We start from the raw sequence: 26,876 nt of genomic DNA, 5'->3' as shown, positions 1-26,876 counted from the left end.
CTTACTGTGTGCAGAGCACTGCACTAAATGCCTGGAAAGTACAATTCAACAACAGAAACAATCCCTGGTCTCCTGCGTGCAGAGCATGGTATGAAGCACTTGAAAGAGGAACTCTCCTCCAAGAGGTCTTCCTTGATTAATGCCCCTTTTCCCTTATTCCCTCTCCTTTCTGCATCACCTACATACTGGGATCTGTACTTTAAGCCTTTGATATTCACCCCAATCTCAGCCCCCACCAAGCACTTACATCAACATCCATAATTTCTTTTAATGTCTATCTCCCCTCTTGACTGTATGTTCCTCATGGGTAGGGATCATGTCTACCAATTCCGCTGTACTATACTCTCCCAAGCGTTTAGTACAGTGCTCTGCACATAGTACGTGCTCAATAAATCCCATTGGTAGACACATTCTATCTACTGCCCAAACCCCCTAGTTCTCTCTTCACAACATCTCCTAAATCAGCTCGTTCCTCTTCAAAAAGCTGCCATCATAGTCAGTGCTCTTGTCATATCAAGAGATATGTTAATGAAATGTACATCGCCTCGATTCTATTTAGTTGCCATTGTTTTTACGAGATGTTCTTCCCCTTGACTCTATTTATTGCCATTGTTCTCGTCTGTCCGTCTCCCCCGATTAGACCGTAAGCCCGTCAAACGGCGTGGACTGTCTCTGTTGCCGACTTGTTCATTCCAAGCGCTTAGTACAGTGCTCCGCACATAGTAAGCGCTCAATAAATACTATTGAATGAATGAATGAATCAAGGCAGCATGGCATCACGGATACAGCACGGGGCTGCGAGTCAGAAGGTCATGGGTTCTAATCCTGGCTCCACCACTTGTCTCCCGTGTGACTCTGGGCACATCACTTCACTTCTCTGTGGCGCAGTTACCTCATCTATAAAATGGAGATTGAACCCCATGTGGGACAAGGACTGTGTCCAACCCAATTTGCTTGTATCCACCCAGTGCTTGGTACAGTGCCCAGCACATAGTAAGCTCTTAAATACCAGAATTATTATTATTATTACTAAGGCTAGGTTATTCCATCAGATTCCTCTCTGGCCTCCCTACCTCCAATCTAACCCTGTTCCAATCCTCACTGGTATTTATTGAATGCTTTCTTGGTGCGGAACACTGTATTAAACACTTGGGAGAGTAAAACAGAGCTAACAGGTATGTTCCCTTTTCTAAAAAGCTTATAGACCATACTGTACTTTTCAATAATGTTAATGTTGGTATTTATTAAGCGCTTACTATGTGCCGAGCACTGTTCTAAGCGCTGGGGTAGACACAGGGGAATCAGGTTGTCCCACGTGGGGCTCACAGTCTTAATCCCCATTTTACAGATGAGGGAACTGAGGCACAGAGAAGTTAAGTGACTTGCCCACAGTCACACAGCCGACAAGTGGCAGAGCTGGGATTCGAACTCATGAGCCCTGACTCCAAAGCCCGTGCTCTTTCCACTGAGCCACGCTGCTTCGCTGTGTGCTTTCACTCTGCACTCAGTACATAGCTCTCTCCTACTCCTCAGAATCTTAATCTTAGTTATTAACTTTCTCTTTAGGGCCACACATGTACTTTCCAAAGGAAGAGCCATCACCAAGACAATTGAAAAAGCACTAACTTCAAACCACCGAAATATGATGCCAGTGTTTGCTTAGACTTGAGGCATCAGGCCGTGCACAACTGCTTTCGTAGCTGATCACCTACCCGGTCACCGCAATCAAAACTGCCCATTCTGGTCATAAATCACAGTCTGAATGAGAGCTACGATGCATGGGCAGTGGACCCTCCCCGGGCCCCTACCCTCTGGGGAGTTTATATCCTCTTTTTACCCACACCGCCTCAGGAGTTAGCAGAAGGAATGTTACCTCCACAGCACCTCTTGAAACCCCACATTCCTGTCACCTCCTACTCCACCCCTAGTTCGGAAACTCAGGCCAGCCCATCTCTTGCGCTCTCTTTGTCTCTCTTTCCTCACCCTGCTTCCCTCCCCCGTCATCACTGACTCTCAGGCTTTGTGTTTACCACAACTCTGCAGTGTTTAGGACACAGCTTGGTTCAAGGATTTGCAGGCACATTTCCGCGTCACCCTAGCTGGCTCGTAGCCTTCTATGGGAACCGCCATCTAGCACAAGCGATTCACGGAGGCTGACAGGAGGACATAGGTCACTCCGTCAGTCAGGCAGTCACATAACCTGGTTTCCCTTCGTCACTTTAGGCTTTAAAGCAGTTCTAGTTTTTCAGTTGGAAAACTTGCTCTTTCTCTTCTTATTCAATGAACCCAAAACTTTTTAGGAGGAGCTGATGCGGTCTCTGATTTGTTTTTCTTTAAGTCTCGGGTGCTAGATGAAACATGTCCTTGGGGAAAATGATCAATCAATTAATCACAGTAAGTGCTCATTGAATACAATTGAATGAATGAATCACTTACTTTCTGAGTGCTTAATGTGTGTAGAGAACTGTACTAAGCACTTGAGAGAGTAATAAAATAATAACTACGGTATATGTTAAGCGCTTACAATGTGCCAGGCACTGTTCTAAGCGCTGGAACAGATACAGGATAATCGGGTGGACATAGTCCCTGTCCCACATAGGGCTCGCAGTTTTAACCCCCATTTTAGAGATGAGGGAACTGAGGCCCAGAGAAACAAAGTGATTTGCCCTAGGTCGCACAGGAGACAAGTGGAGGAGAAGCCAGGATTAGAACCCACTCCCAGGCCCGTGCTCACAAGCCAAACCAGCTGAGTGAAGACCTGCCGGTTTTCCAATTTGGACACAGGCCAATTTTGCTCGGAATTTGTTTCCGTTTCATTGAGTTCTAGTGAGGTGGAGTAAGAGAAGGAGGATCTGGTGGCGGGGAGAGGGGAGACGATTAAAGGGGAGAACCTAGGAACTATGGTGGGGAAGGCTGGATGTGAGAGTGCAATGGAAGGAGTTTCTGACCAGTCAACATTTAGGACCTATCTGGTGGCTTGGACCAATGGTGCTTGTGGGAACCAACCTGGTTAGGGAGAATTTGTGAAAACTGACAACACTGCAACAGAAGGGCCACCCTTCTGCATGTGAGTGGTGAACATGAAGCTTTTCTTTATTTTGAATTATTTCAATGTTATGTTGCGATGAATGAATTTTGCTGTTTGATTTTTCCAAAACACCAACACCTTCGCTCCATTTCTGATTAACTCTGCCTTTCACCTTTCGGTCCATACCGAAGCAGTTCCACACTCCTTGCTTTCCACGAACGACCGGGTCTCACTTCTCATGTTAAAAACTCCGTCTTTGAGACACCCAACTCCTTGGACCTGCTTCTGGGCATGGATGGAAGGGAGCAGGGTCTGCACACGTGCACCTGCACGTATGAATCTGCACATGTTCGGTGGTCTACATGCTGCCAGGCTAGCGTGTTCATAGACGTGTGTGGCCTAGCATTCCTCTGAGCGGCTGCGTGGCAACATAATGAGCCACTTAGCGGGAGTCTCTGAGCATTCTGGCTCTGGGGGATGGTCAGACTGGGCTCCAATAGGTTGGATTTTGCAACTGTTTCTGCATTCTAAATCCAATTTCCAGTGCCCAGGCTGGACTTTAAATAAAAGGTAAAAAAAAAAAAACTGGAGGGAGCTACGGTGGTGATCTAGTCCATTATTCATTCATTCATTCATTTAATAGTATTTGAGCGCTTACTGTGTGCAGAGCACTGTACTAAGCACTTGGAATGTACAAATCGGTAACACATACAGTCCCTGCCCTTAGACGGGCTTACAGTCTAAACGGGGGAGACGGACAGACGAGAACAATAGCAATAAAGAGATGTGGCATTTGTTAAGCGTAAACTATATGCCAGGTACTGTACTAAATGCTGGGGTGGAAACAAATTGGGTTGAACACAATCCTTGTTGCACATAGGCCTCACAGTCTCAATCCCCATTTTAGAGATGAGGTAATGAAGTGACTTGCCCAAGGTCACACAGCAGACAAGTGGCAGAGCCAGGATCCTTTTGGGTTGGAAAAGATGGTTGATTATTAACCATCCTTTCCCAAAGCTAAGTGGGGGTATTGACCTGGGCCCTAAATGATGATGGCATTTGCTAAGCACTCACTATGTGTCAAACACTGCTCTAAATGCTGGGATAGAAACAAGCTAATAATAATGATTGTAATTACGGTTCTGGTTAAGCACTACTATGTGCCAGGCACCGTACTAAGCGCTAGGGTGGATACAGGCAAATCGGCTTGGACACAGTCCTTGTCCCACCTGGGACTCAGTCTCAATTACCATTCTACAGATGAAAGTAACTGAGGCACAGAGATGTTAAGTGACTTGCCCAAGGTCACACAACAGACAAGTGGCAGAGCCGGGATTAGAACCCATGACCTTCTGACTCCCAGGCCCGCGCTCTATCCACTACACCATGCTGCTTATCAGTTTTTACACAATCCCTGTCCCACATGGGGCGCTCAGTCTTAATCCCCGCTTTACAGATGAGGGAACTGAGGCCCACAGAAGTGAAGTGACTTGTCCAAGGTCACACAGCAGACAAGTGGCAGTGCCGGGAGTAGAACCCAGGTCCTTTTGACTCCCGGGCCCGTGCTCTAGTGGATACTAGGCCATGCTGCTTCCTAAGGGACCTTGCTCCTTTGACTTTGGGCTGCTGCTACTAGGTGGGAGAGGCGGTCGGGTGGTTGAGGAGGGGGGAGGATAGAGAGGGCAGAAGCGGTTGCCAGTGTGGGACCCTACTCCCCTTCCCTTCTGAAGTGCTACGTGCCAGGAGGGGTCAGACCCCTTTTACAAAGGTATTGTTTGGGGCAAGGATGAGATTTCAGGCCGTGGGACAAAAGGTCCCATAGGGGCCGGCGGGGACTGGGTCCTTGTCCCAACATAACCCTGTTGGGATGATCAGTCGATCATTCATTCATTCAATCGTATTTATTGAGCGCTTACTGTGTGCAGAGCACTAACTAAGCACTTGGGAGAGTACAATACAGCAGATCTGGTAGCCACATTCCCCGCCTACAACAATCTCAGATTAGTGACACTCAGTGCCTCAGCTTCATCACCCGCAAAATGGAGATAATTATCCTTGCCTCTTGTGACCTCTCATACTGAGAGGATAAAATGAGGGAAGTAATGTCACTTCACTTCTCTGGGCCTCAGTTCCCTCATCTGTAAAACGGGGATTAAGACTGAGAGCCCCATGTGGGACAGGGAGTGTGTAAAAACTGACAAGCAGCTTGGTGTAGTGGATAGAGCACGGGCCTGGGAGTCAGAAAGTCATGGGTTCCAATCCCGGCTCTGCCACTTGTCTGTTGTGTGACCTCGGGCAAGTCACTTAACGTCTCTGTGGCTCAGTTACTTTCATCTGTAGAATGGTAATTGAGACGGTGAGTCCAACGTGGGACAAGGACTGCGTCCAAGTCGATTTGCCCGTATTGACCTTTGGACAAAATGTCACCATAATCATCATCATTATTATTATTCCCCCGTAGACTGGAAGCTCCTTGTGGGCTGGGATCATGTCTACCAATTCTGCTGTTTCATACTTTTTCAAGGGCTTAGTGCTCTGCTTTGCACACGGTAAGTGCTCAACAAATACTATTGATGGACTGATAAATGTCTTTCCTCCTTGACCTTCTCCCCCACAAAAATCTATGGACCATTGAGACCTCATATTAAGTTATTAACTGGGCAGGGTGTGTTGTCGCCCCCCTCCCTCAACCTTCCCCACTCCTCCCACCCCCCCAGCCCACCACCTCAGTCAGAAGGCATCTAAGTCATTCCAGACCAGTAAGTCTCTGTTCTTTAAAAACCCCCAGAGAAGGTCATTCCAATTTTCTTAGGTAACACATTTCAAGCTTTCAAACCCCCCTCACCTAAAATAAGGTCTTCTTTAGATGTAAATTAAATGATCAGTGCAACCCAAGGGAGGCAGTGTAGTCTAGAGCATAGCATACGGTCCAGGAAGCTGAGGACTGGGTTCAATAATAATGATTTTTTTTAAGCCCTTCTTTGTGCCAGGCACTGTACTAAGCGTGGGAGTGGACACAAACAAATCAGGTTGGACACGCTACCCGTCCCATGTGGGGTTCACAGACCCAATCCCCATTTTACAGAAGAGGTAACTGAGGCCCAGAGAGGTGAAGTGACCTGCCCAAGGTCACACAGCAGAAACGTGGTGGATCCAGGATTGGAATCCATGGCCTTCTGACTCTCAGGCCCGTGCTCTATCCACTACACCATGCTGCCTCTGCCTTGCTCTAAGTCTTCGGGCCCTTAACCTCTCTGTGCCTTACTTTCCACATTTGAAAATAGGGATTATGCCACCTGCCTCTTCATCATCACCATAAAATAATGGCATTTGTTAAGTGCTTACTCTGTGCTGAACACTAACAGTAAGTGCTGGGGTAGATACAAGATAATCAGGTCAGATACAGTCTCCGTCCCACATGGGGCTCACAGACTAAGGAGGAGGGAAGAACGGGTATTTAACCCCTAAATTACATGTGAGGAAACAGGAAAGCAGTACAGGAGACAGGGACTGTTTCCAACCCGACTTCCTTGCATCCATCCATTCATTCAAGCAATCAATAAATCGGATTAATTAAGCATTTACTGCTCTGAGCTCTCGGAAAATACAATTCAGCAACAAAGAGAGACAATCCCTACCCAACAACGGGCTCACAGTACAGTGTCTGGACCACAGTAAACAAATACCAGAGTTATTATTGCTAGTGTTATTATTATTATTCCCCAACCCCCTTTTAGACTTTGAGCCCATTGTTGGGCAGGGATTGTCTCTATCTCTTGCCAAATTACACACTCCAAGCACTTAGTACAGTGCTCTGCACACAGTAAGCGCTCAATAAATATGATTGAATGAATGAATGAATGAATGAAGAGGAGAGAAGTTTAGTGACTGGTCTAAGGTCAAACAAGCAGGCAAGTGGCTTGCCTCCTACCTCGTAAGGTTGTTGCGAGGGCAAAATGAGAGAATATCAAACTTGCTTTGGAAAATTAAAAGTACTGCATAAACTCAAGGCATTACTAATTTATCATAATAAATCTCTTATATCGAGTACCATCCTCACTGGAGATGAAGAACGGTGAGGCCCCATCCCTCACATATTTCATTCAACAGTATTTATTGAGCGCTTACTATGTGCAGAGCACTGTACTCTGCGCTCGGAACGTACAAATCGGTAACAGATACGGTCCCTGCCCTTTAACGGGCTTACATTTGGAGATTCGTTTGAATATCTGGAGATTCGTTTGAAGTCGGCTTCCCATCTCATCTTGCCCGGGCTAAATAAACCCAGTCCCTTTTTGCCTTCACCCCGCAACCCTTTTGTGTCTCCAGATCAGACTCCAAACTCGGTCTGGTCTCCCCTCCTTATGGTTTGCTGTCCATGGATCCCCCCTGAACACGGCACAGCCTGGGCTCCCATCCAAGGCCCCGAGGGTCCTACAACTGGCGTCCGGCTCAAATCTGAATTCGACTGAGCATCCGGCTCGGGTGGGAACACCAAACCCTCTCCCTTACCAGTCCAGCACAAAAGTGGCACGATAGCCCCCCAAATCCAGGCTCCGCACACCCCGAGGGGCGGGACGAGGACCGTGCCCAGACTCACGGCCACCGCTGAGCTCTCCTGACAGAGGTTCACTGCGGCCCTGGTACTCTTAATCCATTCGTTCATTCACTGAATGGTATTTATTGAGCGCTTACTGTGTGCAAAGCACTGTACTAAATGCTTGGAAAGTACAATTCACAAAGGGAGACAATCCCCGCCCAACAACGGGCTCAACTCTGACTCCTCCACGAGCAGTTGCCTAATTTATATTTGCACACCCCTGTCCCCGGCTGGGACAAACTTTATAAGCTCTGGATCCTAGAAGATGACACTCTGCTCCAAAGCAGCAGCAGCAGCAGCAGCAACGAGCAGGCTGGATAGGTCAACAAGGCGAGGAGGGGCCGGCGGGATTCTCCCACCTCCACCCGCCAGAGTCCGGGTTCCCAATTTGGGGCGGGGGGGTGTACAGAGGCGATTCCCCCTCGAAGGCTCGTCCTCGCTTTCTCCCCTCCTCCCACCCAGGAGAGGATGGGGAGCTGGTGGGGGTGACAGGGAGGGAGAGGGAACGACCACCTCCTCCGGCCCGCCGCTGCCGGTCACTGGACCCCGGCGGCCCGGTTCCCGGCCCACAGGGCGGCAGGTCGGCCACAGGCCTCTCTCGTGGATGATCGGCCCTTCCAATGGGACCCAACCTCTCCTCCTCACCCCCACTCCCCTAAAAAAGCCCCATCCTCCAGCCCCCTCCAGGATCGCCTACCTGGCTGCACGCTACCGGGCTCTGTTGGGACAACCTGTACCTACCCCAGCGCTTAGAACAGTGCTTGGCACGGGGTAAGTGCTTAAATACCATTATTATCATCACCCACCAGGTGCCCGCGGGCAACAGGTGCTGGGGGATGGGGAGGGGGCAGGGGCAAGGGAGGAGAGGGTCTCCACTGGCCGGGCGAAGCCTGCCAGTCCCAGGGTGGGGGGATGTGGGTGAGGGGGAGAGAAGGGCAGGGGTGCCCAAGGGGGAGAGGGAGGAGGAAGGCAAAGAGGAAGAGGGGGAGGAAAGAACGGTTAGGAGGGAGGTGGCGGAGCCTGTCGATGGGAAGGGAGAGCAGGGGGAGAGGAAGTGTTAGGAGGCAGGCGGCCCGACCTGTTGACGATAATAACGACGACGACGACGATGTTATCTGTCAAGCGCTTACTACGTGCCAAGCGGATGGGTACAAGCAAATGGGGTTGGCCCCGATCCCGGTCCCACGTGGGGCTCCAGGTCTCCATCCCCCTTTTCCAGAGGAGGGGACTGAGGCCCAGGGAGGCGAAGTGACCCCCCCCCCCCCCGCCGGCTGCCAGGCCCCCGCCGAAGCCCCCGGGCCACGGCAGGAGGGCGGAGGGGGCGAGGAGGGAGGGCAGGGGGCTGGGGAGACGGGGCAGGAGGCAAGAGGGAGGAGGAGGAGGGGGGTTGCTTGGCAGAGGGGGCCACTTACGATCTCCAGGCAGACGAAGGCTCCCGAATAGGTCCTGAGGATGTGCGTGCCCACGGGCAGGGTGATCCTGGGCGCCGGGAAGGCCACGGCGGGGCTGGGCGCGGGCGGAGAGAGCGGGCCCGGCCCGGCCGACATGCTGGCGCTGGCCGCAGCCCTCCTCCGCGCAGCGCTCTGCCCGCCGACCGGCCGCGGGCACGGGGCGGGGCCCAGGTGAGCCCGGCCCCCAGCGCCGCGCCACCCGCCCACCCGCGAAGGCCGGAGCACCCGCGGCGCGCTCAGCTGCAGCCCTCCTCCTCCTCCTCCTCCTCCTCCTCCTCCTCCTCTCCCCTTCCCCTTTCTCCCCTCCCTTCTCTTCCTCCTCTCTCCCCCCTCCCTTTCCTCCTCCTTTTCCCCTTTCTCCTCTTCCTCCTCTCCCTCCCCTTCCTTCTCTCCCTGCTCCGCCTCCTCTTCCTCCCCCCCTTTCTCTCCCTCCCCCTCCCCTCCCCTTCCCCCTCCCCTTCCCCCTCCCCCTCCCCTTCCTCCTCCCCTTCCCCTTCCTCCTCCCCCTCCCTTTCCCCTTCCTCCTCCCCTTCCCCTTCCTCCTCCCCTTCCCCTTCCTCCTCCCCCTCCCTCTTCCCTCTCCCCTTCCCCTTCCTCTTCCCCCTCCCCCTCCCCCTCCTTCTCTCCCTTTATCTCCTCCCCCTTCCCCTCCTCCTCCCTCTCCCTCTCCTCCTCCCCCTCCTCCTCCTCGCCCCCAGGATGCTCCCGGTTGCCATGGCTCCCCGCCGTCGCCCCCGTTCGGGTACCCGGAGCCAGGGCCTCTCGCAAGCTCGAAGGTACCTGTCGTGGCCCGGGACCGCGAGGCTGTGATAATAATAATAAAAGCAACAACGTCAACAATAAAAATAACAACAATAATCATAGTGGCAGGTTTTTTTAAACCCTTACTATGTCCCGGGCTCTGTTTTAAGCGCTGGGACGGCTACGAGAAAATCAGGTTGGACACAGTCCCTGTCCCACGTGAGACTCACAGTCTCAATCCCCATTTTACAGATGTAGTAACCGAGGCACAGAGAAGTGAAGTGATTTGCCCGAGGTCACAGTGCAGGCAAGTCGTGGAATCAGTCACTCGTATCTATTGAGTGCTTTCTCAGTGTGCAGAGCATTGCGGTAAGCGCTTGGAAGAGTATGATGTAACAATATGACAGACACATTCTCTGCCCGCAACAAGCTTACACTCTAGAGAAGAGGAAACAGAAAGTAATACATATAAAGAAACTGCAGATGTGTACGTATGTGCCGTGGGGCTGGGGGCGGGGGGTGGGGAGAACAAGGAGCAAGGTAGGGCGATGCAGAAGGGAGTGGGAAAAGAGGAAAGAGGTGGGGGGTTTAGTCTGGGAAGGCCTCCTGGAGGAGATGTGCCTTCAAAAAGGCTTCGAATGGGTCGAGAGTAATTGTCTGTCGGATCTGAGGAGGGAGGGTGTTCCAGGCCGGAAGCAGGATGTGGGCGAGAGGTCTGCAGCGAGATAGGTGAGATCAAGGCACAATGAGAAGGTTACCATCGGAGTATCAAATTGTCATTCATTCATTCATTCATTCAATAGTATTTATTGAGCGCTTACTATGTGCAGACCACTGTACTAAGCACTTGGAATGTACAATTTGTCAACAGAGACAATCCCTGCCCAATGACGGGCTCACAGTCTAAACGGGGGAGACAGCAAAGCAAAACAGAACAAAACAGAAACAAGACAACGTCATCAAGATATATAGAATCAAGGATCTGTACACCTCCTTAACAAAATAAATAGGGTGATAAATAATATATACAAATGAGCACAGTGCTGAGGGGAGGGGAAGGGGAAAGAGCAGAGGGGGTGTGGGAGGGGAGGGAAGGGGGAGCAGAGGGAAAGGGGGAGCTCAGTCTGGGAAGGCCTCCTGGAGGAGGTGAGCTTTCAGTAGGGCTTTAAAGAGAGGAAGAGAGTTAGTTTGGCAGATGTGAGGAAGGAGGGCGTTCCGGGACAGCAGTAAGACGTGGGCCGGGGCCGATGGCAGGACAGGCGTGAACGGGGGAGAGTGAGAAGGTGAGCGGCAGAGGAGCGGAGTGTATGGGGTGGGCAGTAGAGAGGAGGGATGTGAGATAGGAGGGGACAAGGTGATGGAGAACTTTGAAGCCAAGAGTGAGGAGTTTTTGTTTTATGCAAAGTTTGATAGGCAACCACTGGAGGTTTTTGAGGAGGGGAGTGACATGCCCAGAGTGTGGCCTGGGTTATAGAAGGAGAGCAGCGAGGTGAGGTAGGAAACAAGGTAGTGGAGTGCTTTAAAGCCAATGATGAGGAGTTTTTGTTTGATGTGGAAGTGGATGGGCAAGCACCAGAGTTTTGTGAGGAGGTGGAGTGACATGTCCTGAATGTTTTTCTAGAAAAATGATCTGGGCAGAAGAGTGAAATATGGACTGGAGTGGGGAGAGAAAGGAGGCTGGGAGGACAGCAAGGAGGCTGATGCAGTAATCCAGGCAGGATAGGATGAGTGATTGGAATAACGTGGTGGTCGTTTGGACGGAGAGGAAAAAGTGTATTTTAGGGATGTTGTGAAGGTGGCACCAATAGGATTTAGTGAAGGATTTAATATGTGGGTTGAATGAGAGAGAGGAGTTGAGGATAACACCAAGGTGATGGGCTTGTGAGACGGGAAGGATGGTGGGCCTGTCTACAGTGAATGGAAAGTCGGGGGAGTACAGGGTTTAATTGGAAGATGAGGAGTTCTGTGTTGGACGTGTTAAGCTTGGGGTGATGGGAGGACATCCAAGTAGATATGCCTTGAAGGTAAGAGGGAATACAAGACTGCAGAGAAGAAGAGATCAGGGCTGGAGAGGTGGATTTGGGTATCATCTGTATAGAGGTGGTAGGTGAAGCCATAGGAACGAATGAGTTCTCCAAGGGAGTGGGTATAGGTGGGGAATAGAACGGGACCCAGATCTGAACCTTGAGGGACCCCCACAGTTAGGGGGTGGGAGACAGAGGAGGAGTCCGCGAAGGAAGTTGAGAATGAGTGGCCAAAGAGATGAGAGGAGAACCAAGAGAGGACAGAGTCAATGAAGCCAATGTTGTATTTCCAGGAGAAGGGTGGGGGGGCGGGCGTTTGTCAGTGTCAAAGTCAGTAGAGAGGTCAAGGAGGATTAGGATGGAGTAGAAGCCGTTGGATTTGGCAAGAAGGAAGTCACTGGTGACCTTTGAGAGGGCAGTTTCTGTGTTGTGAAGAGCCATGGCATCTGTCCCCACCATAGCCCATGAAAGGGGCTCCAGGGTGGAGAGGAGATGGAAGAGAGTTGGGTCAGAAAGTTTTTCTGGAAGGTGTTTCACCAGGATTATCTTGTTTACTCTGGAAAGATGCTGGATTATGTCCCTGGGTTTAACTGCTACTTTAAATTGACCTTGGTGTCAGTAGTTTAAGGAAAACCAAAAATAAAAAAAAACATCCTGGGTGCCAGCAGGGGAAAACAAGAAAAAGGTCTCAAGTTAAAAGTGAGGCCTCATGGTCCAATGCACTGTTCAATCAATTAGTCAGCCAATCATATTTACTGAGCACTTATTGCTTTATTCAGAGTTCAGGAGAGTACAGTATAACAGAGTTGGTAGACTCCTTCCCTGCCCACAACGAGCTGACAGTCAAGAGGAGGAAATGAAGCGCAAGGTGAGGTTTTCGGACCTGCATCCCCCAGTCTCAAGCTGATGTAGCCCGAGGGAGTGGGGAGGCAGGGGAGCCGGGACAGAGAGTGAGCTCCACCCCCCCAGATACGCCCAGAAAGAATCCAGCTGGGTATCGGGGAGCGGAGTTGACCACACTCCAGCTGGACAACAATTCTGGCCCTTGAAGTTGGAGAAGGAGGGCTTATTAATCCAGGACTTTGTTTTTAATAAGGGAAAGTGCTGGGCATCATGATGGCAAAAGGGTAATATTGCAGGAAAAGGGTGTGTGAGTGTGTGTGTGTGCACGCACACACATGCACACATTTACTTTTCCTTCACTGCCCTCCCTCCTTTATCCAGCGGTAATTACAATTTTGTGGATCTGGTTTTACTGGTTTTCCTCCACCCTTGCCCTTCCCCACCTTCTCCACCACCCCCTGTCTCCCCTCACCATCCCACACTGAGTCACCAAGAAGTTTGCCAGGCCAGGCCCTGCCTGAACTTGTCATTCATGGGGGACTGCAGGTAGAAAGTTTCTGTGATTCCTCCTGGTTTGGCAGCAGCGAGCGGGGTGGATGGTTCTCTTTTATCTTTAGTGCTCAGCCAGGGGCAAGAGTCACTCAACCTGTCAGTCAGTCAGCAGTATTTACCAAGCACCTGTTGGCACAACACTATATTGGGCTCTCAAACACATCGAGCAAAGGAGTAGTCACAGTCTTCACCCTTGAGGAGTTTAACAAGTCCTTCAGTGTCAGGCAGCTTCAAGCCCAGGCTGGATTCAGCCAAACCATCAGAACACTGTTTCTGCCACTCCTGGTTCCCAGTAATTCTGATTTCATTAATCAATCAAATGTATTTATTGAGTGCCTACTTTGTCCAGAATATCGTCACTTAAACTAAAGTTACCTCGGCATCTCTGAGCTTTACGACAGTTGTGATACAGCTTGTCTTGATCAGATGGGCGTCTTGACAGTAAACTGAACCCTCGTCACTGTACATAGGATCTGATTTCCAAAGACATATTCTCTCCTGCTTCTCTCTTCTCTGAATGAATCAGATAACACTGGAGCCTCCAGTTGGGAATGAAGGATTGTCCTTGGTCCTGAGAGTGAGAGCATGCCCAGAGGAAATGATTATTATGATGAGGATTATTATTATTTTACTAAGCATTTACTATGTGTCAAGCACTGTTCTAAGCACTCGAGTAGATATAAGTTAATCAGGTGGGACACAGTCCCTATCCCACATAGGGCTCACAGTCTAAGTAGGAGGGAGAACGGCTATCGAATCCCCATTCTACAGATGAGGAAACTGAGGCATAGAAAAGTGAAGTGACTTGCCCAAGATCACGCAGCAACTAACATTTTCTCACTTACCTCCTCTGTAAAATGGGGGAGTTGAGACTGTGAGATCCACGTGAGACAAGGGACTGTGTCCAACCCGATTTGCTTGTATCCACCCCAGTGCTTAGTACAGTGCCTGGTACATAGTAAGCGCTTAACAAATACCATAATTATTATTGTTGTTATTATTACGTAGAGAGCTCAGGTCTCCCGGTCAGCAGTGCTTTTTCCACTGGACCAACACTCGGTCAGGCAGTCGTATTTATTGAGCGCTTACTGTGTGCAGGACACTGATCTAAGCACTTGAAAGAGTACAATATAACGATAAACTGACATATTCCCTGCCCGCAGTGAGCTGACGGTCTAGAGGGAGAGACTGTACAACAGGACGGAATCAGACAACTTCCTCCAAATGGCACAGAGATTGGCACAATGCAGGGAGGAAGAGAAGCAGTATGGTAGTGGAAAGCGCTCAGGACTGGGAGTTAAGAGACCTGGGGTTCTTATCTCGGCTCCACCACTTGCCTGCTGTTGCGTGATTTGGGGATCCACAACAAGTTGGTGCATTTTGCTTTACCAAGTGTTATTCAAGATAATGTGACAAACGGGTTGTTGTTTTTAATGGCTACCTATCAGTCTTCTCATCGTTTAAATTACTCCATCACCCGATCTTCCAAGCAAGGGAAGGTGATGGGGAAGAGGGAGGCGGGACTATCCATGCAGCTCCGTAAGAGGAAAGAACTCAGATGTGGTTAGGGGACTGGGGACAAGAGGGTCTGTGCTTTCTTCCAGATTCAAAACACGTGTGGGTAAACCTGGAGCTGATCACAGGGCTAGTGGAAAGAGCACGGGCCTGGGAGCCAGAAGGATCTAGGTTCTAATCTCCGCTCCTCCATGTGTCTGCTGCTGTGTGACCCTGGTCAAACCACTTCTTCTATGCCTCAGTTACCTCATCTGTAAAATGAGAATTAAGACCGTGGGACGTGGACCACATCCGGACCTGATTAGCTTGCATCTTTCCCAGTGCTTAGTATAATGCCTGATATGTAGGAAGGACTTGATAAATGCCATTTAAAAAAAAAAAGGGGGGCGAGGGGACCCCAGGCTGGGTCACTGCAGCCAGCCCTCTCCCCGTTGGTCGCAGAGAGTGGCCAGTGCTATCACCACTTCCACCAGGCTGTGTGGGTGAAGGGACCACATCTGGACCAGAGACAGAGAGGCCACTCTCTGTTAGGAACAGCGTGGCTCAGTGGAAAAAGCCCGGGCTTGGGAGTCAGAGGTCGTGGGTTCGTATCCCAGCTCTGCCACTTGTCAGCTGTGTGACTGTGGGCAAGTCACTTCACTTCTCTGTGCCTCAGTTCCCTCATCTGTAAAATGGGGATGAAGACTGGGAGCCCCACGTGGGACAACCTGATTCCCCTGTGTCTACCCCAGCACTTAGAACAGTGCTCTGCACAGAGTAAGCGCTTAATAAATACCAACGTTGTTACTCTGGCAAGGGCAGGCTGGGAGGGTGGGTGGCCGGGTGCTGAGGTGGCGGTCCTTCTCTCCACTCATCAGCCGGGGCTCTGGAGCGGTGACTGGAGCGGGGGAAGCCCTTTTCCCTCCCCTCAAAGCAGAAAAGCAGCGCGCTGTCCCAGCTTCTCAGGAGGGTTCATACTACTCAAAGTCAGTCTCCCCACTCATCAGACCAGAGTGGGGAAGACAGAAAAGTACCTGCCGTTCCTCACCAGACCACAGAATGAAAAATGAAACCTCTTTTTTCATGGAATTTATTAAGTGCTTATTATGTGCCAGGCACTCTAAAGGGCTGGATTGGATATAAGCTAATCCAGTTGGACAAAGCCCATGCTCCACATTGAGCTCACAATGTACTTGTTAGGCGCTTACTATGTGCCAAGAACTGTTCTAAGGGCTGGGGTAGTTACAATAATAATGTTGGTATTTGTTAAGCGCTTACAATGTGCAGACCACTGTTCTAAGCGCCGGGTTAGATACAGGGTAATCAGGTTGTCCCACGTGAGGCTCAAAAGTAAATCCCCATTTTACAGATGAGGTAACTGAGGCACAGAAAAGTTAAGTGCCTTGCCCACAGTCACACAGCTGACAAGTGGCAGAGCCGGGATTCGAACCCATGACCTCTGTCTCCCAAGCCCTTGCTCTTTCCACTGAGCCACGCTGCTTCTCGAGTTAACCGTGTTGGACACAGTCCCTTGTCCCACATTGGGCTCACACTCTTAGTCCCCATTTTTTTTCAGATGAGGTAAAGGAGGCATAGAGAAGTGAAGTGACTTGCCCAAGGTCACACAGCGGACAAGTGGTGGAGCCGGAAACAGAACGAATGACCTTCTGACTCCCAGGCCGGTGCTCTATCCACTACACCATGCTGCCCCATTTTACGGAAAAAGTAGGTCACTGAGGCACAGAGTAGTGAAGTGACTCTGCCGAGGTCACACAACAGATAAGTGGCAGAGCCAGGATTGGAACCCAAGTCCTTCTGACCCTCGGGCCCATGCTCCTTCCACTGTACCGTGCTGCTATTCGTGTTTGTTTGTTTTTTAGTTATTTTAGTTGACAGAAACAATTCTGCCAGAGCCAGCAGTGGTCTGAAGCCTGGACAATCCCCGACCCGGGGAGCACTGTGACCCCGGCCAGCCAGGCCCAGCGGGGCAGACCACGGGGGTGGGGGTGGGTGGACAGGCACCAGGCTGGCATCAGAGGGTAACAAATGCCTGGCATGGGGAGGTGGCGCCACGTTGGATATTCGGCCCCTTCTCCACAGGACTGATTGAAATTTGTAAGTCAACCACACTCCTTGGATGCAAATCACACCCCCGTCAGAGACCACTGCTTTGGGACTTCTTTGAGCCTCAGTTTCTTCATCTGTCAAATTCATTCGTTCATTCAATCGTATTTATCGAGCACCTAGTGAGTGCAGAGCACTGAACTAAGAGCTTGGAAGAGTACAATACAACAATATACACATTCCCTGCCCACAATGATCTTACAGTCTAGAGGGGCGAGAAAATGGAATTAAATGTCTATTTTCCCTCCCCCTAGACGCTGAGCCTGGTGAAGGACAGGAGCCCAAGTACCCCAGCACTCGGAACATAGTAAAAGCTTAATAAGTATGACAATTACTAATTATTATTATCCTTTGGTGGTTATTTTTCAATGGTATTTGTTAAATGCTATGTGCCCAGCACTGTATTAAGCACTGAGGTGGATACAAGCTAACCATGTTGGGCCCAGTTCTTGTCCCACATGGGGGCTCACAGTCGTAATCCCCATTTTACAGATGAGGTAGAGGCCCAGAGAATAATAATAATTATTATTATGATATTTGTTAAGCACTTACTATTTGCTAAACACTTCTAAGCACTGAGATAGTTCCCAGGTACTCAGGTTGTCTCACGTGGGGCTCACAGTCTTTACAGATGAGGTAACTGAGGCATAGAGAAGTTGAGTGGGTTGCCCAAGGTCACACAGCAGATAAGTGGCGGAGCTGGGATTAGAACCCATCTCCTCTGACTCCTAAGTCCATGCTCTTGCAGAAGCAGAATTAGAACCTAGGTCTTTCTTACTCCCAGGCCTGTGCTCTATCCACTAGGTCATGCTGCTTCGTGGCTCAGTGGAAAGAGCCCGGGCTTGGGAGTCAGAGGTCGTGGGTTCGAATCCCGGCTCCGCCACTTGTCAGCTGGGTGACTGTGGGCAGGCCACTTCACTTCTCTGTGCCTCAGTTCCTTCATCTGTAAAATGGGGATTAAGACTGTGAGCCTCACGTGGGGCAACCTGATTACCCTGTATCCACCCCGGCGCTTAGAACAGTGCTCTGCACATAGTAAGCGCTTAACAAATACCAACATCATTATTATTATTATTATTCTCGTGTCCTTCAGTACTAGATGACCACATCATCGCAACCAAGTTCAGATAGAACATTGCCTCAGGTGCTTGTGATCTCGCAAGTTTGCCAGACCTTGGAGTAGAGGATGAGAGCTCGCCATTTCATGCTGGGTAGGTGCTTCAGAGAAGGCACACGGAGTCACTCAGTTCATCCGACACGCTGATGGGGTGGTCTCCGAGCCGCCGTCATTTAACAACGTCGGGACGACGGCAGCGGAGCCAGCTTTCCAGCCTTCTGGACGCCGAGCTGACCGGGCTAACGTGACTCATGTGGTTGTCATCTCTGACGGCACCGCAAAAAAACTCCCTGCCCAAGTAGCGGAATTTTTTGTCAGCTTTAAATATTACCGTGCCCCTCTGTCTGGCAAAGTAATGGAGACAAGACCCAAATCGGGATAGAGTTGCATTGGCAGGATGCTCATCTAATCCCCATTCTCCACGGTGGAGAAACCCTGGGCTGAATCAATGTTCTGCTGTGAAAGTCTCTAAGCATTTTGCAAGCTCCCTTTCTCTCCACAGATTTGGATTCCAGTCCCCCCATTCCTGCCCTAGCTGGGTGCAATCAGGACCCTGCGATACCCCCAGACTCCCCTCTCCTCTTTCTCCTCTTTCCCCACTCCTCCGTCCCTTCCCCAGGGAGTCAACGAGGTTGAGTCTCTCCTGACCGAGCCTGGGTCGGATTGACTTCAGATCGAGCTCAGTCAATGTTCTTTTGTCTAGCGGCTCCTCTGGCTCTTTGCCCAGCCTCAAGGTCTCCCTGTCTCTTCTTTCAGTTGGCCTTATTTGTGCAAGCTGCGTGTTGTAGTCTTGCTGTCCTGGCTCCCCTCCTGCTTCCGGCCAAGACACGCAATACCCAGGAATGGGGTGGTCCCCCGTCATTAAGTGGCACGCAGTGGTTTAGGAGACCATCGGTGCCCTGCCTCAGCGGGAACATGACTTTGTTCTTTCTCAGACTATCAGCTCAATGCATTTAGCAGCTTGTGTGAAACATGAGGTGGCCATTTGCTCCTCTCCAAGAGTGTTAGCCGTCATTGCGGAAGAAGCCACTAAATAATAATCTTTGCCATCTTTACCTTCGCACAAAATAGCTGCACATTCAAGAGTCCGCCATCTCGCCATTACTACGTGGAGACCCCACGCAGGGCATTTCTGAATGCATCAATCAGCAAGGTCGGAAGTCCTAAGTGGAAAAATTGGGGGGCCATAATGCAGCCTTCCTTGATGCCATTTGTGACCGCAAAGGCTGTTGAGAAGCAGCCTTGATCCTGAACCCTGACAGTCCCAAGCAGCTTTGATCCAGAAATGTGGCAGTCCTAAGTAGCCTTGATAAGCAGGATGGCGCAGTAGATAGATATGGTCCAGGGAGTCAAAAGGTCATGGGTTCTAATCTGGACTCCGACATTTGTCTACTGTGTGACCTTGAGCAAGTCATTTTACTTTTCTGTGCCTCAGTTACCTCATCTATAAAATGGGCATTGAGATTGTGAGCCCCGCTTGACTTCAGAGCTCTCCATCACCTTGCCTCCCACGGCTCAGTGGAAAGAGCCTGGGCTTCGGAGTCTGAGGTCATGAGTTCGACTCCCGGTTCCGTCACTTGTCAGCTGTGTGACTGGGCAAGTCACTTCACTTCTCTGTGCCTCAGTTACCTCATCTGTAAAATGGGGATTAACTGTGAGCCTCACGTGGGACAACCTGATTACCCTGTATCTCCCCCAGCGCTTAGAACGGTGCTCTGCACATAGTAAACGCTTAACAAATACCAACATTACTATTATTACCTCACCTCCCTTCTCTCCTTCTCCAGCCCAGCCCGCACGCTCCGCTCCTCTGCCGCTAACCTTCTCACCGTGCCTCGTTCGCGCCTGTCCTGCCGACGACCCCCGGCCCACGTCCTGCCTCTGGCCTGGAATGTCTTCCCTCCTCACATCCACCAACCTAGCACACTTCCCCCCTTCAAAGCCCTACTGAAAGCTCACCTCCTCCAGGAGGCCTTCCAGTCCCCCCCCATTCCTGCCCTAGCTGGGTGCATTCAGGACCCTGTGGTACCCCCAGACTCCCCTCTCCTCTTCTATTCTATCTCCCCCCCCTTCTAGACTGCGAGCCTGTTGTTGGGTAGGGATTGTCTCTGTTGCTGAGTTGTACTTTCCAAGCACTTAGTACAGTGCTCTGCACACAGTAAGCACTCTCAATAAATATGATTAAATGAATGACAAGTTACTGTGTCCAACCCGATTTGCTTGTATCCACCCCAGTGCTTGGGATATAGCCTTATTGTTAGAACAGTGCCTGGCACATAGCAAGTGCTTAACCAATACTATATTATTATTGCTATGATTATTATTCTCATTATCATTATAATTACTTGCAAGCTCTGTGAGGCAGGAATCATGCCATCAGTAAAACTCTATTGTACTTTCCCAAGCTCTGACTAACGTGCTCTGCACACTCCCCTTCCCCATCATGACTGAACGAAACATCAGGTAATTGCCCCCTTGCTTTCCTGCACACTCGTACCCCCCCAGCTCCCCACCTCCGCCAACCATGGCCAATCAAACTTTTCCTGCCTGCCCCCAGCCTGTTGCAGAAAAGGACAGAACCTGTGGCATGAGGCCTCATATAAGCTCGTGAGTGGCTACGATAACCATAACTGTGGCTACAGGGATGCTGTGGAAGGTGAATCCTGAGAAGCCTGATATTCTGCTTCTCTAGCCACAGCTTCCTACTGACTTTCTTTTTTTTTAGGTCTGTACTGTGTATCTGTCCTTGTACTCTTATGCCATTTTGATGCTTTATTGTCTCACTGCTTCAGATGCGTCTCCAATCCTTTCTGGTCCTTTTCAGTGCCTGGAACATAGTAAGCGCTTAACAAATCCCATAAAAAATAAAATAAAAAATGGATTGGGAAACCCTCGAGGTTCATTCATTCATTCAATAGTATTTATTGAGCGCTTACTATGTGCAGAGCACTGTACTAAGCGCTTGGAATGAACAAGTCGGCCACAGATAGAGACGGTCCCTGCCGTTTGACGGGCTCACGGTCTAATCGGGGGAGACGGACAGACGAGAACGACGGCGATAAATAGAGTCGAGGGGAAGAACGTCTCGTAAAAACAATGGCAACTAAATAGAATCAAGGCGATGTACATTTCTCGATGTCTAATTCCCACTTTTGTACTCTTCCCCAGCATTTAGTACAGAGCTTCTCCCACCATGTTTAATAAATGCTATTTTACTATAACTACTAGTAAGTGCTCAGTAAATACGATCACTGATTGATAGAAGAAGCAGCATAGCCTAGTGGAAAAAGCAAGGGCCTGGAAGGCAGAGGACATGATTTCAGATTCCTCAACGCTCAGGCAGTCTATTCAATAGTCAGTCATATTTATTTTGCGCTTACTGTGTGCAGAACGGACACATTGGCTGCCCACAACAAGCTCACAGTCTAGAGCGGGAGGTTTTAGAAGGTGTTAACGTTTCATTACCTCTCTCAGGATCACACCTGGAGAATTTCCAGTACTCTTCCAGTCTCGGCTTTGGGAGGGTTAAGCAGAGGCCTGCCCATTCCATTCCCAGCTTGGGCAGTGGCTAGCGAGTGAAAGGCAATCTGCTACAAGTCAAAACTCACCCGTGCTGGGCAACAGCGGCACGGGACAGAGTAGAGGGCGGAGACTCAAGTTGACTGAGTGGATAAACTCTGGATCCACTACCAGAATGATTGCAAATGGAGGTGGGGCGTTCTGGGAGAGATGCGTCTTTGGAGTCGCTGTGGGTCGGAGATGACACAGCAGCATAAGAAAAGACAAAAGTTTCATTGCTCCTGGTGTGGCTGTCTCCAGTCCTCCCCACCCTGGAACTACAGTCACAGCTTGAGCCGCTCAGGTCACAGGATCCATGTCTAATTCCCATCTGTGTAGTCTTTCTTAGTTCTTAGTACAGTGCTCTGCACACAGTAAGTGATTAATAAATACCATTACGACTACTCCATTCGTATGTTTGTGTTTATTTGTATATTCACTTATTTCCTCAGCTACTTCATCTTGAAATCTTTGTTCTGCCTGAAGGACAGAGTCGTCCTCGTTCATTCTTCCTCCTGCTGTCATTATCTAGCAATAATTTTTGTCTCTCTTCTAGCTTCCGGTACTTTCTGAATACTGCTGGTGCTCCCCTTTCCACAAGCAGGACTCGTGCATGGGGGTCAGGCCCAGGTCTCTCATGTTTCGATGGTCCTGACCTGTTAGATGACCTAAAGGCACAGTGAAGCACGGCCTTGAACACTGCTCTGCACATAGTAAGCGCTCAGTAAATACTATTGAATGAATAAATGCAGTGTCCCGCTGGGAGATCAAGGCAGCAGAAAGACCAGCCTGTCTGTCAGTGACCCGTGAGGGGCAGCTGTCCTCTAATACAGCCTCTGTGAAGATCCAGACACCAAGAAGCAGACCTGAAAATATACCTTGCGTGGGCCAAACCTGTCGGCTCAGCAAGGATCAGTCTTTTTGTGCTCATCTTGGCCATTCGTTTATGTATTATAAATTAATTTATTATAAAGTATTTATCTATATTAACATCTGTCTCCCTCTCTAGACATGCCTGGGACCTCTCCTGTATTGTATGTCTCAAGCACTTAGTCCAGTGCTCTGCATAAAGTAAGCGCTCAATAAATGCTATTGGTTGAGTGATGGATTGATTGATTTCAGCCTCATTGGCAGGTATGGATAGGGCATAGTGAGAAGCAGCATGGCTTAGTGGAGAGAGCACGGGCCTGGGCGTCAGAAGGTCATGGGTTCTAATCCCAGCTCTGACACTTATCTGCTTTGTGACGTTAGAGAAGTCACTTCACTTCTCTCTGCCTCCGTTACCTCGTCTGTAAAATGGGGATTGAAATTATGAGCCCCACGTGGGACAGGAACTGTGTCCAGCCCAATTTTCTGGTAACTTCCTCAGCACTTAGTATAGTGCCTCACACAAAGTAAGCACTAAATAAGTATCATAATCAATTATTATTATTATTATTATTATTAGTGGATGGAGCACGAGCCTGAAGTCAGAAGGTCATACATGGTTCTAATCCCGGTTTTGCCACTTGTCTGCCGTGTGACCTTGGGCAAGTCACTTCACTTCTCTGTACCTCTGTTTCCTCTTCTGTAAAATGGGGATGAAATACCTATTCTCCCCACCTCTTAGACTATGAGTGTCACATAGGCCAGAGATTGTGTTCAATCTATTTTGTAACTACTACCGTGCTTTGGTACATGATAAGTTCTTAACTTTTATTATTATGTCCATTGCGTTCAATCAGTCGTATTTACTATTTACTATTTGCTGAGCACTGTATTAAGTCTTTGAGAGAGTACAGTATAGCAGAGTTGGTAGGCACATTCCCTTCCCACAGTGTGATTACAGTCTAGAGGGGAGTATTTAAAATGTGAAAAATATATTCAATAAAATGGATTTTTTCACTATATGGTAACCATACAGTTGAACGTTGCCCGCAAAGAAGAGGAACATTTTGTCAGCGGACGCAGGTTTCTCAAAGTCAGGTCCATAATCTATTCTGAGTGTGAGGGTTAAAGGGGAGCAGGGGGTTTTGTGGGGGGAGAGCCAAGGGTCAATGGGAACTTGGTTGGGGTCAGGCTTCATAGGGTTCACAGGCCAGAAAGCCACCATCTTGGATCTTGTCGGCCCTGATGGAAACCTCTCAGTTCACTTCAGAGTGCTAAGATGAGCAGGGCCAGAAGCTCACCTCCGAAATAAGAATACTTATGATATTTATTAAGCGCTTACTGTGTGTCAAGCACTATCCTAAACACTGACGTAGATACGAGTTAATCCGCTCGAACACACTGTCCCAGGTGGGGTTTACAGTCTAAGTGGAAGAGAGAACAGGAAAGCTGGATGAAGGGTGGAGTGTGGAGTTGTCATCTAGGCCTCATCCACACATGGTGTAGTGGATAGAGCACAGGCCTAGGAGGCAGAAGATCATGGGTTCTAATCCCAGCTCTGTCACTTGTCTTCTGTGTGACCTTGGGCAAGTCACTTAACTTTTCTGCGTCTCAGTTCCCCCTTCTGTAAAATGAGGGTTGAGACTCTGAGCCCCATGTGGGACAGAGACTGTATCCAACCCAATTTGCTTATATCCACCCCAGTACTTAGTACAGTGACTGGACATAGTAAGCACTTAACAAATAACGGAATCATTAATTATTATCGCATACCACCACCTCTGCCGTCTCCTCATGGCCTCCAGGAATACCACCTTCCGCTCTTCAATTCTTCCCCGGACAAATCTGGGGCTTTGTAGGGAGCGGAGTTGCCATCACCCCACATCCCCATTGTAAACATGGTGCTCTTCGTGAGCTGGAGGGACTGGAGCTGCATCTGCCTTGTTCTCTCTCCCCGCGCCAGGGCCCCTGACACCCTCTGGTCCAGCTGAATTAATCCCTCAGACTGAAAAGTTGGGGACCCCCACTATGACGGCCAAGATTTAAAATTTATGAAGCTAGAACTTGTCTATATCCCACGGCTGCTGGAAGCACCAAGGTCACACCACCGTCCTTGAGGAAATTTGAGCTTCATTAGGCATCCTAGCCGCTGGGTGGCTTTAATGTTCATCAAAAATCCATAAAGCAAGGCCGTCGGTGGAACATTCACACTCCCTGCGTCGTCTCCGTTTTTATGAGGAACCTGGTATTTGCCAGCCCACATCAAAAGGCCAGCCTGACCCATTTCATATTTTGCCTTTAATGTATCCACTCCTTGATGCTCCAGCTGTAGGTTTAGAAAAATCCCACAATAAGCCAACCCTGTTGTGCAATGTCCATTCTGCCAGTCTGAGAAGCTGACAGAGGGAAAGGAAGGCAATTCTTCCTTGCAACATCCGTTTGTACCCCGGGGCTTGCGCTGGATACAGAGACGCACTGCCGGGGTGGGTTGGAAACTGTCTTGCTCCCTGTCCCTCCCTACTTAAAAAAATCAAAGGGCTCGCTCTTGTTTTCATTTTGTTTTTGAGAAATTGCCTTTTGCTCTCTCAACTCCGAAAACTCTGCAACACTAGGATCAATAGGCTAACGAGGCATCTTCAACCATGCATTGCTGTTGGTCACAAAGGCAGAGGGAAGCAGTGTGGCCTATGTAGAGATCACAGGCGCGGGAGGCCGATTATCCAGGTTCTAATCCCACTAGAGGTAGCAATAATAGAAGTAGGAATAGCATGGCGGAGCGGACAGAGCACGGGCTTGGAAGTCAGAAAGTTGACTGACTCCGCCACTTGTCTGCCCTGTGACCTTGGACAAGTCACTTCAATTTCCTGGGCCTCAGGGACTTCATCTGTAAAATGGGATTAGGACCGTGAGCCCCACGTGGGACAGGGACTTTGTCCAACCCGATTACCTTGTATCTACCCCAGCGCCTACAACAGTGCTGGCAAATAGTAAGTGCTTAACAAATACAATAAAAAAAGTAGTATGAGTAATAATATTTATCAAGCACCTACTCTGTGAAGAGTGCTGTACTGGGAAAGAGTACACAGGGGGAATTATACATAAGCCCTATCCCTTGAAGGGCTCACAATCTATCAGTTTAAGTTATAAATCAATATAAACCCTGAGTTAATAATAATAATAATAATGTTGGTATTTGTTAAGCGCTTACTATGTGCCGAGAACTGTTCTAAGCCCTGGGGTAGACACAGGGGAATCAGGTTGTCCCACGTGGGGCTCACAGTCTTCATCCCCATTTTACAGATGAGGTAACTGAGGCACCGAGAAGTGAAGTGACTTGCCGAAAGTCACACAGCTGACAAGTGGCAGAGCCGGGGTTCGAACCCATGACCTCTGACTCCAAAGCCCGGGCTCTTTCCAGTGAGCCACGCTGTTTCAAGTTGCTCCCTTTGTTCTTCCCCCTCCAAGCTTCACAGCACTTTTGTACATATCAGTTATTCATTTACTTGTACTGATGTCTGTCTCCCTGCCTCTAGACTTTAAGCTCATTGTGGGCAGAGATTGTGTATGTTTATTGCTGTATTGTACTCTTTCAAGCACTTAGTACAGTGCTCTGGACACAGTAAACACTCAATAAATATGATTGAATGATTGCATGAATACAGGAGTTTTAGTCAAATCTCCTTAAAGTGAACATGGAGGCTTAATCTCTCCACCAAGAATCTGAAATGATGCACGTTTTCAGACTTTAAACAATCCAGGTAGATTCATTCATTCACTCAGTAGTATTTATTGAGCGCTTACTATGTGCAGAGCACTGTACTAAGTGCTTGGAATGTACAATTTGGCAACAGATAGAGACAATCCCTGCCCAATGACGGGCTCACAGTCTAAACGGGGAATGGCAAGGCATAAGAAGTGAAAGAATAAACTAAAATTTTACAAATGAAATCAGACTTTGGAACAAAATTTCGGTAGTTCCTCTATGAGGTTGTGAGTTCTGCGCTCAATCTCCAGTTAATGAAGGGAAAGCAGAGCCTTACTGATACTTGTTTTAAAGGATTCTTAGCTTTTGGGGGAATTTTCTCCCTGCCTTCCTTGAATTTTGTTTCCTTCATTTCACCTCATCGAGTACGAATCCTTGAAAAGATAGGGCAGGACCACGTTGAATGATAATATCGGATTTCTGTTCAAGGAATTAATTGAACGAGGGTGCTTTTGGATTCTGCTGGAGATTGTTCATATATTAATCAGATAACTCGCTTACCCAATGAAGTTGGCATTCAAAAACTTGAACCCATTCCATATTTGTCTCATTCCGGTCGATCCTGTTAAACTACTATAGGATAAGGGCTGTGGCAGGGCTCATCCAAAGAATTAAGTCAATAAGACGTTGAAGGAGAGTGGCTGACGTTATTAATGAAACAACATTGCAACACTTTTAATGTAGCATACCTTAGAGAAAAGTATAGTAGCAGGA

The 26,876-nt window shown here is 49.2% G+C and overlaps 1 protein-coding gene across 1 annotated transcript in view; it reads right to left on the bottom strand.

Moving 5' to 3' along the window:
* Positions 1-9,273, bottom strand: part of MAL2 (mal, T cell differentiation protein 2) — a 39,243-nt gene extending 29,970 nt beyond the window's left edge. Inside the window, exon 1 of the mRNA XM_029062069.2 lies at positions 9,041-9,273. Coding sequence (XP_028917902.1) covers positions 9,041-9,175 — 135 coding nt within the window. The 5' untranslated portion in view covers positions 9,176-9,273. The remainder of the gene's footprint in view (positions 1-9,040) is intronic.
* Positions 9,274-26,876: the final 17,603 nt, after the last annotated feature.

Source organism: Ornithorhynchus anatinus, chromosome 4 (genome assembly GCF_004115215.2).
Source record: "Ornithorhynchus anatinus isolate Pmale09 chromosome 4, mOrnAna1.pri.v4, whole genome shotgun sequence".
Classification (NCBI taxonomy): Eukaryota; Metazoa; Chordata; class Mammalia; order Monotremata; family Ornithorhynchidae; genus Ornithorhynchus; species Ornithorhynchus anatinus.
Note: the sequence above shows the minus strand (reverse complement) of the source record. Positions and strands in the feature narration are given on the sequence as shown.